General features: G+C 47.3%; 1 protein-coding gene across 1 annotated transcript in view; it reads right to left on the bottom strand.

Moving 5' to 3' along the window:
• Positions 1–373: 373 nt before the first annotated feature.
• Positions 374–16429, bottom strand: part of LOC309416442 (serine/threonine-protein kinase PAK 3-like) — a gene marked incomplete at its 5' end in the record, with an annotated part of 30827 nt that continues 14771 nt past the window's right edge. Inside the window, 8 exons of the mRNA XM_082015990.1 lie at positions 374–2388; positions 3550–3687; positions 7604–7800; positions 8241–8340; positions 9187–9304; positions 10060–10172; positions 11762–11810; positions 14260–14323. Coding sequence (XP_081872116.1) covers positions 2296–2388; positions 3550–3687; positions 7604–7800; positions 8241–8340; positions 9187–9304; positions 10060–10172; positions 11762–11810; positions 14260–14323 — 872 coding nt within the window. The 3' untranslated portion in view covers positions 374–2295. The remainder of the gene's footprint in view (positions 2389–3549; positions 3688–7603; positions 7801–8240; positions 8341–9186; positions 9305–10059; positions 10173–11761; positions 11811–14259; positions 14324–16429) is intronic.

The raw sequence follows: 16429 nt of genomic DNA, 5'->3' as shown, positions 1-16429 counted from the left end.
AGAGGCCCCCGCGGCCCCGGCTCGGCCTCTGCTCCCTCTCTCACGCAGCGCTCCCAGGCCCAACCACTCGCTGTGGGCACTCGGGCACCTCTGCCTCAGCGTTCCGTTGGGGGTTTAACGGACGCCAGCCGCAGGCGCTGCCCTGATCGCATCACTGCGCGTGCCCAACGGAACACTGCACCCCCCCGCGCCTCACCTGGCCTGTGGTGTCCCTCCTGTCACCCCCCTGGGCCTGCCACTGCCTGGTGTCCTGTCACACCCCAGGCCTGTGGTGTCCCTCCTGTCACCCCCCTGGGCAGTCACTGCCCGGTGTCCTTTCACACCCCAGGCCTGTGGTGACCCTCCTGTCACCCCGAAGGCCTGTCACCGCCTGCTGTCCCTCCTGTCACCCCCAGGCTGTCACCACCCGCTGTCCCCTCCTGGCAGCAGCCGGCCAGGACAAGACAGCCTGGGGAAGATGCAGTGGGCTTTGCCGTGCGGCACTTGGCTGCCCGTGCCCAGGCCCAGCGAAGGGAGGGGACATCTCAGGGTGTCCGAGTGTCTCTTCTTGCATTTACGGGACGTTCGGTCAAAGAGCCAATGGCCATTGATGGTTATTGCCATAAACCCATCTGCTTGTACTGGTACCGCTTCCACAAAAAGAAGACGACAGGTCATTGTCAGAGGAGACTCCCTTCTGAAGGGCACAGAAGGCCCCATATGCAGACCGGACCCACTTCTTAGGGAAGTCTGCTGCCTCCCTGGGGCCCCAGTTAAAGCTGTGAAGAATAAGCTTCCTACCCTGGTACGGCCTCAGATTATTCTCCATTATTGATTTTTCATGTAGGTAGTGACAAAGTTGCAGTAAGAAGTCCAAGGGCAATCAAGAGAGACTTCGGGGCCTTGGCACGACTGGCTAAGGGATCAGGAGCACAAGTAGGTTCTCCTCGGTCCTTCCAGTTGCAGGAATGCTGACGGAAGGAACAGGAAGAGCCAGCAGCTTGAGCCCGGTGACACCGGCAGAATTGGGAGGTTTTTGATCATGAGCTGGTCCACACGACACCAGGCCTGCTGGTGACAGGTGGGGTACACGTGTCTCAAAGGGGGAAAAGGGTCTTTGCACAGGACTTAGCAGGGCTCCATGAAAGAGCCTTAAACTAGATTCGAAGGGGGAAGGGGATAAAACCCGGCTCGCTAGAGATGAGCCTGGGGGCGGCACGCCGATGTTTGAGGGATGGTGCTAGCGAGGTGCTGCAGTCTGCCAGCTCAGTGGAGGTAGGGAGGATGGAGAGCTGTGTGACAGCAAAGACGCAAGGGTTATTGATGTGTTAGAAACCACAGCAGAACTGCCCCTTTGGACTTCCGGAGGGCATACTGGAGTCACTGTGTTCAGCCAGCTGGGCAGAGGATAGGGAATCCCCCATATGATGCGTCCCGTCTGCCTGGTGGGCCTGTCCCAGGGAAGGCAGGGTGCAGTTCCAAGAGTCTCTCGCTTGCTCGCTCTCCCTGATAGCCTCAACCTAGTCACCTCCTCCCGCAGCTCGGTCACTACGTGGAAGATTTCCTCTCCCTGGGCGCACCTCCCACAGCTGTGCTCACTGCTGCCGTCCATCAGCATTGCATCCGTCCGTTGCCTCAGCCGAGGACACTGGGACGGACAGAGCGAGCGAGAGTAGGTCAGTTGAGGTATGAATGACAGTGGCAACACAAAGACTGGAACTAAACAAGAAGCCAAAGCCAAACAAGCCAATGGCCTAATCCAAGAACAACCCAAGCATCCTGCCTTCCTACTGCCAAAACAGGACGGTGGTTCATACCTTAAAGGCTACTTAGCCCTTTGCAGGACCAGGCCTAGACATGAAGACTACAGCGCTAAGCTGTTTTACAGGGGGGTTTTTTCCTTTTTTTTTTTTTTTTTTTAACACTGGGTGGCTGTTGCTTCACTTGCTCTTTTGACTGTCACAATTTCAAAGTGAGTGTACACCTTATTCACAGGGTGAGAAGGAAGGGGACCTTCCAAATGAATTTGCTTTCCCTTGGAAATGGCTGAGGCAGGCAAGCATTTGTGGTCGTTACCTCTCTGTCTTAAGCCCTGTTTCATCTTCAAAATAAATTCAGGAGCCAGAAGGCAGGAAGAAGAGAAACGGTCATATTTTACTCCTTGAGGGGCTGGGTTGTTCTCCCTCCTACCACCATGACTGTGACCATTGGCTTCTTTATCCATCCACCTGTCCCACAGCACAAGCGTTGAGGTTCTATAGAGTTTTATTCTCAGTCCTGCTCTGAGCTGGCATGGGAGAAAGCCGGCTTGAAGCACTAGTGGCTGCTGCCGTTCTTATTCGCTTCCTTTGCTTCCGTGATCAGCGGCGTCAGGCTGGAGAGAGGCTTGGCTAATTTTAGGAATGGATGCTGTGCAAAGGAAAAAAAGAAATGAACCATTACTTTCCAAACTCAGGTACTCACAGCCTCAAGCAGCATTTCTCTGGTTATGGGGAATACGCTGAAACAGGACTGAGGGGACCATCTGCACCTGCGTCTTCATGTCCAGTACCTTGCTATCACAGGCAAACAGGGCCCAAAATCCCATTAATCCCTTTATCAAGTTGTCTTCAGCGTGCTGGCATTTCTGCCCTGCCAGCACTCTGGGAGTGCTGTTTGCTCTCCCAGGGCCTTGTTCCTTTCAGGAAACGCAAGTTACTTACTTAGGTTCCTGTTTTCTAAAGACATGGGCTATCTGAGTTGTCAGAAAAGATCAGAGGCATAAGCCGTTCCTTAGGGAACTCCAATACCTCTAGGAAATGTTTATGCCAGGAGTATTTAGGCCCATGTGTTCTTCTGAAGGCCACGGAGGTACAGGTTTTCAGCACCAAGACAAGAGCAGGGACACCAGTGACAGAGCGCTGACGGACTCAGCTCTGGCTTGCAGCGAGAGCAGTGGCTACCATCCCATTTGCCACTATGTAAAGCTGAATATACTACCAAAATTCAACACAGGGCCGCAAAAATGATCAGAGGGACAGAACACCTCTCCTAGGAGGACAGGCTGAGAGAGTTGGGGTTGTTCAGCCTGGAGAAGAGGAGGCTCCGGAGAGACCTTTTTGCAGCCTTCCAGTACTTAAAGGGGGCTTCTAAAGAAAGATGGGGACAGGTTTTTTAGCAGGGTCTCTTGCAACAGGACAAGGGGTCATGGTTTTAAACGACAAGAGGGTAGATTCAGGCTGGATCTAAGGAAGAATTTTTTTGCAATGAGGTGGTGAAACACTGGCACAGGTTGCCCAGAGAGGTGGTAGATGCCCCATCCCTGGGAACATTCCAGGCCAGGTTGGACGGGGCTCTGAGCAACCTGCTCTAGTCGAAGATGTCCCTGATCAGTGTACGGGGGTTGGACTAGAGGACCTTTAAAGATCCCTTCCAACCCAAACCGTTCTATGATTCCACTTCTTTTCCTTTTGAAAAGCACCAAGACTGGAGACTAATATGAGGGGGTTCCGTCTCATGCCTTTGAGTTTAGCTGGTGAGAAAACCATTACATAGAACAGCTGTTCCGCTTGCAGCCGTGTCCCCTTTTACCTGCAGAAGTTCCTTGGCAGACCCTCGCCTGTCCACATCCACCTCCAGGCAGCAGCTCAGAAAGTCGCGAAACACCGCGGACAATCGCTCAGGGTTCTGCAGCTCTGGTGTCCCGTTCGTAGCGATCAGATGCAGCGCCTAGAGAAAAAGGGAACATGAGACTCCACCTGTTTCCTTCATATCCATAACTGCCCAGATAGACCCCATTTTTTAAGGTTCAGTCTCCAGTGGCAGTTTCTTCCCTGGCAGGGGGTCAGACAGGATTTTTCTATAGCTACATAAAAAACCTTGAGGCAGCCACAGCTCTTCCAATATCAAAATGATCTTGCCTTGACAGCTGATTTCACGGACTGACCTGGTTAGTATGAACTACATCGGCAAAAGCACATTTTGCTTCTCCAAGTAGTGACAGGCTTGTGACAGTGACAGTTTACAGCCTCTTTTAAAGAGTGAATTTGGCCTAACGCTATTATTTCTGAGGATTACTACTGAAAATGCATCTCGGCGGGGCTCACTGTTCCCTAAAGTACAGCTTCCATAAAGCAAAGGTAGCCAAGTTTTTTGCTCTGCTCTTGATAAAAATGGTAACCAGATGGGAAAAAAGGAAATCCATCAGCTTAGTCCTTGGATAAAGAAACAGAAACATTGGGAACCTTTTTTTCAACACAGGCACATAAGTTGCATGCACAAATATCTTATGAAGAAAATGCATCTTTGGGCAGATGGGAGCCAAGCTGCAACAACGTCTTTCAGCAGTCTCCAAATTCCAGATCAGCGTCACTTATGTGTTAAGAAGAAAACGTTTAATGCTTGCTATCAGAAAAACGAGTAATTCCATCGCTATGGTAACACTCCGCTACCTCAGAATTGGGAGTATTCACCTGTGTTAAGGGTTGAGTCCTCTGTGGATTCCCCTCCATGTTGTGCATAAATGTCCAGCTGCTCATCTGAATGCACAGTCATTCTGTGCACACAAGCCTAGCCAAACACTTGAAAATTCCAGCCTTTCTCCTCTTCAACAGCATCCAGCCAAAGCTAAGCTCAAGTTTCCTAAGCAAAGCCAAGGATGTTCACTGTCAAGCAGCTGACGGAGTTCATGCAGCTGAGCAAGTCTTCCTGATATTCCTCAGGCCAAGGGAGTACAACGTCATTTTGCAAAACACAGGGTGAGCAGTATCCAGTGTGGTTCGCTTGTAACCAAGGTCTAACATGCTGAGAAGCCAGCGAGATGAGTTCATTGCGCTTTTGCAAGATGTTATGTAGAAACGGAAGACAAACCTTTTGAACTATTCAGACATAAACTTCCAGAATACGTCTAAACTACACAGCAATAATGATAGAAATAGGCCATGGGGTCTTCCATTAAAACGTCTGCCATTACAACAGCTCTGTTCTACTGGCACTTAACTAGACCGGGACCACATTGACTTTGCTATTGTCCTCTTAAATACAGAGGACAATTTCCAAGCCTAAAAAGGCAAAGAAACGATCCTAGAGTAAAAACAATAAAAGGAAGCTTCTTTCCTTTTCCCACAACATAAATGTCACAAAATCAGTCTGATCCTGTCCATCTGCAGCTGACCTCAGCCACCGGACACAGTGGTGAGCTGGAGTGCCTGTCCTCACTACGCTTCAATTGCGCTACCCGAGGAATGATACTTCTCCTGCGGGAAAGGACTACAGCACCAACGGCAGCTTTGGGGATTTTACTGCAGCCACATTCACCTGAGTGTGAAACAGGAGTGCCAGGACAAATGGAGCTCTTTTAGTTACTTGTTTCTTCTCAGAACATGAATCCCAAAGAAGAGTCATCTTCAGCTCAGTACGTCCCCTTTTCAGTATTTCCACCAGAACAGGGAAAGGTCTACGGGAAGCTGAAGTACCTTCTTATCACATATCTTTTGGTCTCCTATGATATGCAGCTGGCAAAGAAAAGCAAGTACGGTACAAAGGAAAGGAGCGTTCGCAGTAGCTGCAAAGGGGCAATAAGCTCATTAATTTGTTTCACATGCCAAGAAACAAGAAAGGCTTCAGCAGACCATTACAGCTGCAGTCTGTGAAAGCAAGATCCTAAAGGTATCCAGGCCACCCAGATACGTGACAGAACAACATACAGATGATTAAGAAGCCTGAAACTGTAGAAGATGTGCAGCATTTGAAAAAAATGCTACAGTTTTGAGACAAATTGATGCGCTGTGGTTAAGAAATGAAAAAGAAATGCTTAAGGCTTTGTTTTGTTTCTGTGGTTTTCTGTTTGTTTTTTTTTTTAATTGAAATCAGGAGGAGGTCCAACCTGAATTTCAAAGGGTTTTTATCACACCAGTGTTTGTCCCCCAGGCCCTCGGCATGTGCCGGATGGAAGGAAATCACAGTGAGAGGAAACAAATACCATCACAGACACATCCAAGACACACATGGCTCGAAAATTGTTCATTCCTGTGAGTTCTGCATCAGCTGGAAAGAACGTGAGCAGCATGGGATGCGCCTGCTCTACACGTGGAAAACACCACTGCATCTACATGAAGACTGCTGCTAACTCTAGGACTAATGAGCCTTTCATGCCCTTACAATTTATTTAGGTGTTTAAGTAACGGAAGCTCCTGTGTGCCTTCCATTATTAAAACAATCCTTCATAAAAAACAAATCAATCCTGTCGGGGTTGATTGACCTTAATAAAACTAGCTGATAACTGGGGAACTTCAGGCAGTCCATCACAGGCTGTTCACTGTTCCTAGCTCAGGGGCAACAACCGCTGAAAAAGAGCCCAGGAAGCCAATGCAGATGGAAGCAACTTCAGGTGCCTGATTTTCATCTACCACAGTTTTACTAAGACACCTGAAGATGCCTTGAAGCTCTAAGTGTCCAAGCTGACCGTACCTCCAGCAGGAGATGAGGCATATATGGAGAAAAAGAGCATCTCAAAGAATCTGGGTGAGGGCAGGAAGAGCTGAGTTTGGTCAGAGAGAAGAAATCCAGTGATCTTTCTAACAAACAGTTGACCTGAGGCTTCTCGAGGAGCCCTAATCAGCATTTGAGGTTAAGGAGGCAGGGAACCTTCAGCATCCCGACCAGTCACGCTAATGCTCTTCACGGGTTTTTGCTGCCTTATGCAAGGCAAATGCATTTTTTGCAAGGGTCTCCCAGGGAAGCAGGTGGAGTGTGGGCTCCTCTCTTTGCTTGGCCGGGGGTATTTCCTGACCATTCTCTTGTTTCTTCTTTCAGTCTGCAGTACGCGGTCGGGGTGCCACAGACCAGAGAGAGCGCAGCCTTACTGCTATGAGAAAAGCTAAAGGTCAGGCTCTATTTTAATTCTAGCCTTAATAAGAATTGCGTATGTATACGCATAGAGCAAACTTAATTTCCTCCTGAATTCCTGCATCCTGTCAGGAATGAACTGTGCAGCATTGAGCTCTGTTTCAGCTCTCAGTCATGAGGTGTTATCTTGGCAGACATTCCTCCACTATGACACGCTCCTTTGGTATAAGAACTGGTCATTTCATTTTAAGGAATTAGGACAAAACTGGAAACTTCAAAACATCAAAATACACTAGTGTACTACAAGTACCTGTGCCAAAACAGACTTGTAGAAAAGCATTTGCTAAGAAGTGATTATGGCATTACTAGAACCAGTGACACTTCCTGAAAGGCGCAGGTGAGCAATCGGCACTGATCTGAGTTTGGAAAGACTTCTCCTGCACGTACAGTTGAAATATTTTTCATAAAAATTCCCCAACTGGAGGATCTTGCTGCTGAAAAATTCTTGTCATTCAGAGATACAGCTCAAAGAGAGTTCTAAAAGCACATGAGAAATCTCAAGCGTGGTTGAGGGCAAAAATGACACATTTCTGAACAGTCTACATGTCACTTCTCTTTTAAGGTCCCCCTATTGACATAACGACAGCTACAATATATGCCGATATGCTCCAGCGACATATTTAGAAGCAGCCCTTGGTGGAACTAGTTCAAGCTGGTGTAACTGGGATTTTGTCTCATGGGAGACAAAACATGGGGCAGGTTAGAAAGACGGTGGTCTCTGGTTTTATTCGCACCTTACCCTGAGAGGATGAGCATTAACGTAAGGAGGTTCTCCTTGCGCCATTTCAATTGCCGTGATCCCAAGCGACCAGATGTCCACTTTGGGCCCGTATGCGTTTCCCGACACCACTTCTGGTGCCATCCAGTAAGGAGACCCGACCATCGTGCTCCGTTGACTCTGCTCAGGGGTGATCTGAGCACACAAGCCAAAATCAGCTGAGGAGAAAAACAAGTACTCTTAAAGGCAGCTTGATTTATGAAACCAAGCAAAAGAAATCCCTTCCAGATGCCTCAGAAGGCGTTGTTGAATCTATCTGGTAAAGCGGCCATGCTCTGTTTACTCAGTGCTCGAGCCAAGGAAATACTGAAGTGGCCACTTAAAAACCCCTCAAGTTTCATGCAGTGGCTTTTATTCACTTAAAGCTTTAGATTATTCTTTATTACTATCCCTTCTGGAAGGGACCTACACAAACCAAAACCACTCTTTACACCTTTTTCCTTTCTGTACCTCCCTGGACATTGGCACTGTGCTCTTAGCTCGCAGCAGTGGTCTGCCAGTGCACTACCACAGGCATCGCTTTTGGGTAACAGGCAGTCAGTCAAAAGCAGCCCCACACCACATCCTGGGAATGCTGCACCTGACCAAAGATACCTACTCAGTTTGACAGATCCATCCATTCCGAGGAGGATATTGTCGCTTTTGATGTCTCTGTGGATCACTTGGTTGGAATGAAGGCAATCCAGAGCTTGTAGGCACTCATAGATCAAAAACAAACATGAGGGTAAAACTTACTTAGTGACCAGATTTCATCACACAAGAAAAGAAATGGCTCGAAAGGATTTAATTTCTAGTTGAATTGAGAGTAATGGCAGAATATTGTGCTCTCAAGAGGAAGAGCTTGCTGCTTCAACACAGAGTAATAACTTCCTAAACAAAGGCGTAGTAGCTTTTGAAACAGAAATGTCAATTCTTGCCACAGAGTGTCCCCTGAAAGCACGCACGGAATGACTGCTGCTGCAGGGAATGTGCTATCTCCACCCAGGTGACAAACTATGGTTTGCCAAAAACCAAAAAGTCCCTTCCTTCGGTATAAGATGGATCACTTTTGAGTCGGAGGTCGCATGAGAAAGATTTTATTGTTAGGCTTGACAGCAGATCTGGAAATAGCGTGTTAGGCATTTTTCAGGAGCAACCACCGTTTTGGGTGGAGTGCTATTCTTTTAAGCCGAGGACTGGGATGAAGGAGCCCCTATTTTTCTTTGTTGGTATTTTAAAATTCTGCCACCAGCATATTTGCTTGTACACGAAAGGAATGCAGTACAGGCATGCTCCAGGCAAAGGTTTAGAGAGGCAAAGTTGAGAAGAGTAAAACTAAAAACAACAAAAAAAGAAATAGTACAATAAAATTCTATGAGTAAAACAACAGAGTGTAATAAGTGCAGCGATACTGGCAGGCAGTTCACTTAAGATGCTCTTTCTTCTCCGTATCATAAAAGCAACACAGAAACAAAGCTCTGAACATGAAACCTCTCATCTTCTTACCACCTGCTTAGAAGTACCATCCTGTCCCAGTAATGGGAAGCACAGGCGGGATCCCTTACCTCCCTACAGACAGCTGCTATCTGTCCTTCATCCATACATGTCTCCTCAAGAACATCATTTAAAGAGCCTCCAGCTAGGTATTCCATAACCACCCACAGTGTGTCACCGACGAGGTAGCTGAAAGAAGAAAACAATGGCACTGAGATGAGTGTGCACGGCTAAATTACCTCTGGAAAAAGGCTACAGCTGATTTTGTTTCCAAGTCATTCTTACAGGAGGACAGGACAACATGAATAGACATTCCCTCTAGGCTATACAGGACTTAGAACCTGTGCGGTCTAAATGAGGAAGGCCCATAAGTGAACAATTAGACGTCCGAGTTGGCAAGCAAGTGAAAAATTGAAGTTCAGTAATGGCAAAGATAAATCTTGGACCAGGAGGATGTGTACCAGTGAGGACAGGAATTGGTCAACAGTTTGGAAAACCTACCAGAAAATACATCCAGGAACAGGAGAAACAATTTAAAAAGTGGCAAATTACGTGTTTCTGCAAACAAGAACTTCACCTTCCTGATATCCACAGCAATGGAAAAGAGCAGGAACAGCCCAAAGGAAGTAATTTCAAGGAGGATTTACCAGCACTTATGATAAGACACAGAAATCATGATCAACTTAACCACAAAACCAATCAAGCCAACAACAAAACAACATGGAGGTAGGCTGAGATGGCTGTGCCAGGTCCTTGAAAACAGTCTTAAGCAATATATGCCAGAAAAGATTAATGCAGACAAAATGCAGTCTCCTCCCATACACTGGCTATGAGTAGATAAACAATAGAGGTCAATTTTCTGCCAGTGACCAAAGGGGTTTTTAAAAAGGTTTGGCTTGCAGCATGTAAATGAACATTCACGTGATCATACCAGAACTACTCACCTCTCTAAATAGTTCACAATATTGGAGCTCTTGTTTTCTCTCATGATGAGGATTTCGTTAACTATTAGCTCCTTTTTGGGCTGTTGTTGGAGATTAATTTGCTTTATGGCCACCTAAAACGACAGGGAAAGCCATTAACTTGAGTAGCCTGTTGCACAAGGTCCCAATGAACATGGAGCGCGTGTTTTTGGAATGACATAGCAGAGCTGTACCAAACTGTCTTGGTATCAGACCAAAGAGCTCAGTAACTTATATTACAACACCCAATTTCTCTGCTAGCCTGGGTGCTAGTTACAGGACACAGGGCCATATATATTTTGTCTTGTAAAATCTGTACAAATGCTCTTTAAACTATCAAGCACGCATCTCTAACAACACTCTCTGGACCGACATTCTTCTCAGATGCTCTTAGTTTACCACCACTATTATTGTTGATGCACAGTTTGCAAGCAGGAAGTGATTTTGTTACTGCCAAGATACACAAAAACTGCTGGTAATGCTTTAGTAATTGTACGATTTGTCATCATTATTTCAGCAACTGCTGTTACTCTTGACTTGACGGCATAACAGAGAGAAAACACAGACGTACATTACATTTCAAAAGCCATACTAAAACAATCATTAAGGTTACACACACAAAAAATACAGTCCTGGCTGTTGCCTTCGCAGGCGTGGCGACCTGGTTCAGGAACGGCACGGAGACCAACCCCAGGCCGCTCGGGCCATCAGCTCGCTGACAGCAATGTGGTAGACGGCAAATGGCGTTTATTAGTGTGTGACACGGCGTTATATAGCTTAGGTTTCTAACCTCACTTCCGTCTGCTTGCATCATAAATTAAACGCTATTGGCTTTCAGGAGAGGGGCCCTAACTTTCCGTACAGCGCGATATCTTCCGGCCACCAGACCCTAGCTGTCTACACCTGGCACTTCCTAGCTTCTTGAATCTTGATTTTGCAACTCGAAATACACATTCCTTAACACAGTTCAGATTGGCAATTACTTTGAGGGTTTCAAAAAAATAATCCGTTCTATGTCATTTGATGGATACACCCCGGGTCCTAAGCAGGGCTAGACCTCTACCTAAGAGCAGTTATAAAGTGCCTCTGTCTAGTCCTGCTCTCAACATGGCACGAAAGAGACCACCCCTCCGCTCCCATTCCTGGGTTTCTAGCCACATTTTCAGGCAGGGTTTGTATAGATTCAAGACCGCTTGCCTTGGAAAAGGAAAGGAATGTGAAGAGGCCACTTTAAACTGGTCACTACAGGGGCTGTCAAAGCTAATGCCGCTTTCCTTCAAGATTCGTTTCTCACCCTCCTGGCCCCCACTTCCCTGCGAGCACTTCACGGGCTGTAATGGGCTGTCACCGACACCAGACTTAAACACGACTGTTTGGTTTGGGAGAGATCTTTGCTCTTGATATACTTCTTCTACACTGACAGACAAGAGAATGATTTCTAAACCAACACATTGACGCTGGCAATAAAAATGATACTGTTTTTATCAGTCCCAAAAGCTTGCTGGGATTTCTGAAGGCTGAAGACAGCAGATGATGCATTTTGCCAGCTGACACTAGCCTGTGCTTCAGAGGAACCGCCTTGGCAGTAAAGATCTACTGGCCACCCAAAAGCCCCATCCACCCTTCGCACCAGAGGGGAGAGCACTAAAGACCTGCAAAATCGGCTGGGACTGTAGACACTTACCTCTTGTCCTGTGGTGATGTCCATCGCCATGTAAACAGTTCCTGACGCCCTAGAAGCAAAACAGCAGCAAAGAAAGGAGCACTTTAGTCCCTAGGAGTGAAAGCAAGCCCAGACAGGAGATCGCTGCTGCCTGTAGGGTTTAAAAAACACCTTTGTTCACCCACTCCTTCAGGCAGCAGCGCACAGCGCAGCAGCCCACCAGCCCTCTGCCACGCAGGGTATCCAAGAGAAAACTTATGCCCAACGTGAAGAACAAGGGATGTCCAACATGAGGAAAGGATCCACACACAGCTTTCTCCAGCATAGCAAAGCAAGGAAACTATTCTCCAGCCATCCTACAAGGTCACAGCTAGAGCAGGTTAAGGCATGTTGTGCTCCAAACAGGGGATCCTTAGACAGCTTCTTTAGGTGTCAAGAGCCGTCAGCAGCTGCTTCTGTTAGGTGCACCGGACACGTGAAGGACTCTTCATGGTATCTGTATTTTCCTCCTGTGGCAGACACGGGTTGTGTTGTAGAGCCACCAGAAAGAAATGGTGCTCTCATCTGCGGACTAGGCAGTGTGGCGTTTTGTTTGTCATCTGCCTCTTGTTAAAAGAGGTTCTTCCCCTGTAATGATGTGAAGGGCCTGAAAGGCCACGGTCAGAGGAAACCCCTTTGGGTTTAAAGTAACTGCAGGCTTGTAAACCCCATTAGTGTTCCTTCTGAGCTAAGCACAGGTTTACACTGCCATCATGTCAAAGCTGACGTCTGCACGGGCAGTGAGGCAAGGGAGAGCCAGCGAGGGAATTCTGAGAAGTGGGAACACCCATCCGGCAAGTGTCCCACTGACTGACAATGCCAAAATCAGTTTGCTCCTTTTCACCTGATCCCCTGGCTTGTTTGTGTACCTGCAGGCTGAAATATGTCTGAAGCACTGCTATCCAACAGGCACCAGGGACGATTTTTTTCTGGAGGATTTTTCCCCATCACTACAAATTGACCTGCAGCATGACAGTCACGAGCTGGTGACGGCAGCACGCTCACTGCTCTGTAAGAAGGGCGTGCCATCTTCAGGCTGCACTAAAAGCTGGAGGAAATCAGTTCAGAGACCCTTTCAGGCCAGATATTAGCCACTTCTCTTCCCACCAGCTGCTGAGGCACCTTTGTACAAGCTCACTCCTAGGATGGGCAAAACAAAAGACGGTGAGGGCGATGGTCATACTGTCACGGTCACACGTGCGTCACACGCATGTTTCTTCTGGCTCTCACTTCTTCAGTTGACACATATCTTTTGAGAGCCTGGCACAGCTCTAGGTGTCCACTGACATTTTACAAATGACAATGAGAACCAAACCTTCGGGTACAACGCAAGCGGCAATCCCAGAAAGGGTTTTTATACAACGAATGGAGCAGAAACACCTTCCCACAAGTGCCCCACCAAACAAGAAGTGTCTACGATAAAGCCTGCCAGAGAAAGAGCGTGAGTGCGTCTGGCTTTCTGCAGCATCTATCAGTTCTAGGTCAGCAACGTGCTACCCTGACTCCAAACCTCACAAGCAGTCACGGTTTCTTTACAAACACTAAGGTCACCTGCCTTAACAGGCAGGAAAACATCTCCTGATGTCAGTGAACAGCTTCTGTCAGGCACTGACAGCAGCATGATCCTGGTGCTACACAATGGCGCTGGCCCTCCCGGAACTACGACACAGCCACGGAAACTTTGACCGAGCAGGGAGTCTGTCTGTATTTAAAACGCAAGTCAGATACCTAATTTTGATGCCATTTCTTCTTGCCTCCTCACATCGGAACCATTTCAAATCAATCCTAGTTACAGTAAGCATGGTTGGGCTTCAAAGGGAAATAGCCTGATGGTTTTTTTTCTGTAAACTCCTAAAACCTGCAGGATCCACAAGTGGTCTGCCATCAGGCAGATGATGCATGTTCTCATCAAGTACTTTGTGCTTCAACTCTCTGTTTATTACTGAATTTTTGTTCTTTTCTGCCTCTGCTAGAAAAGAGAGCTTATTATTTAATCTCTGCGTTCTGTTGCTAAACTATGTGGTTATAATCCAGATCACTGAATATCTTTTTAGAGCAAAATATTCGAAAGAAATGGTATTGAGAACTGGTATCTATCTCACAACTAGCAGGTGCTAAGTGGCTCTTTTAGGCAACAAAGTTTTTTCGCCATTCTTTAGCGTGGCCAGATTATTTTGCGACATACAAAAAACTATTCCCCCTTCTCCCCCTAAGAACATAAGCAAATAGGGGCCACACACTTGAGGGACAGTAGACCTTCCCGGTCCTGCTCCTTGCTGCAGACAAGACATTGGCTCCACCAGGTTGTCTTTGGCCGTGCCTTCCGACCGCACTTATAAATTTGATCGGTACTGAGAGACAGGAGAATCTAAATCCAGGGTTGTCTGAACATGTCTGGAGCTTGCCCGACTTCACGCTTGATATTACACCAGCAAAATACCTGGCCCATTTTTCGTGTCAGTAACTGTGGTCAGACTTACCCTTGGCCAATTTGCTCCAATTCAGTATATTTCTTCTTAGGATCTCCCATGCTCACAACGCTCCCTGAAAGAAACAAAATTAAAGATGCTCACTGCAAACTGGAGATACCAACTTCCAGCAGGTCAGAAATGCAGCTCCACTGTCTGGGCTTCTGAGTCGTTTGTAGCCACTTGGGCAACAACAACAACAACTTCGTCATACAGGCAGCTCCACAGCACAGACAGCCTCCACAAAGACGGATTTTCTACAGTCCTTTGGAGAGTTACCTTGACAGCAAACTAAGAGCATGGAGAAACATTCACAGCAGACAGGTATCAGAAAAGAACAAGCACCAATGCAAGTGTTTGTTGTCGAGAAACACTAACGAGCACTGGAACAACAGAGCCTTTATTTCCTTAGGAATAAATACTCTGTGTGATTCAACAGAAGGTTTAATGCTACCAAAGATTACATGCACCTTGGGTTCTGGAATCAATTTTGATGAACAGGTGCCATTTTCAGAACAGGAAAAATACTGCAGTGTTTCCAGGAGGGGATCTTCTCAACCTTTCAGCAGTTTGCCGGAAGAATGCCTTTATGTTTTTAAAGAACAGCTTCTCATGTTCATTCACCAGGAATGATGGGGTTTTAAGAACTATCACCATCATCCACTCATTACCAGGCTAAGTTCTGAAGACCTTGCTTATGCCACTCTAAGAACCACACTGCTTGTCTGCAACCTGACTGGGATTGACACGCACTTGTCCTGCACTCTCAACACTGCACGCATGTTGATCTCCACAGAATCACAGAATGGTAGAGGTTGGAAGGGACCTCTGAAGATCATCTGGTCCAACCCCCCTGCCAAGGCAGGATCACCGAGGGCAGCTTGCACAGGAACGTGTCCAGTCGGGTTTGGAAGGTCTCCAGAGAAGGAGCCTCCAACAACCTCTCTGGGCAGCCTGTTCCACTGCTCCATCACCCTCACAGTAAAGAAGTTTTTCCTCATGCTGAGGTGGGACTCCTGTGCTGCAGTTTATGCCCATTGCCCCTCGTCCTGTCACTGGGCACTACTGAAAAGAGACTGGCTCCATCCTCCTGACAGCCACCCTGCTGATATTGATAGACATTGTCCTGGTTTCAGCCAGGATAGAGCTGGTTTTCTTCACAGAAGCTAGTGTGAGACTGTGTTTTGGATTTGGGATGAGGAACTGTTGATAATGTGCTGATGTTTTGGGTTGTTGCTGAGCCGTCAAGGACAGTCCAGCTTCTTGTGCTGGCCGGCCAGCAAGCAGGCTGGGGGTGCACAGGGAGCTGGGAGGGGACACAGCCGGGACAGCTGACCCAGGCTGGCCAAAGAGATATTCCCTACCATCCGACGTCATGCCCAGTACATAAACTGGAGTTGGCTGGGGGGCGGAAATCGCTGCTCGGGGACGGGCTGTCGATCACGGGGTGGTGAGCAATTTCTGTATTGGGCCTCACTTGTTCTTGTACATTCCTTTGTTGGTATTATCATTATTGTTCCCTTCTTTCTTTCTGTCCTATTAAACCGTGTTTATCTCAACCCACGAGGTTTTTCCTAATTCTCTCCCCCGTCCCACTGTGGGAGGGAGAGTGAGCGAGCGGCTGCGTGGTGCTTAGTTGCCGGCTGGGGCTAAACCACGACAGTCCTTTTTGGCGCCCAACGTGGGGCCCGAGGCTTGAGATAATAACGGTTGCAGGTCACAGTATCAGTTTATTTGATTTGCATCATGCTCTCGTCTTTGCTGTACATGTTAAGGATCGGTGTTGGTTTCTGCGGGCTGCTGTACTCTGCAATGATTAGTAATGTCTCGCCTGTGAATTTTGTTTTTAGAGCACTGACCTTGAGCTTAATGTGGTATCATCTGAGCTCTGTACTAAAGCCGTTACTGTATTTTGGCTACAGTCTTGTGGAGACGATTAGCAATTATACTTCTGCCTCTGAAAGGTTTTTTATGGAGGAAATGCAGAGTGGTACCTTTGCTACCCTCTATCATAACATTTCCTCCTTCATCACAATAATTTTTCAGTATTTTGAACACCCTTGGGTAGTTAAAATACCTCTATTGCTACTTCTGGGGAACATTGTTTCGGTTTTGTCTAAGGTTGGCAAGCAATTTAAGAATATCACCCGGAGATCTGCCCCAAGGCTGGATAGTTATGAAA

This window comes from Phaethon aethereus, assembly GCF_964289735.1.
Source record: "Phaethon aethereus genome assembly, contig: HAP1_SCAFFOLD_108, whole genome shotgun sequence".
Lineage (NCBI taxonomy): Eukaryota > Metazoa > Chordata > Aves > Phaethontiformes > Phaethontidae > Phaethon > Phaethon aethereus.
This window is presented reverse-complemented; position numbering and strand designations above follow the sequence as displayed.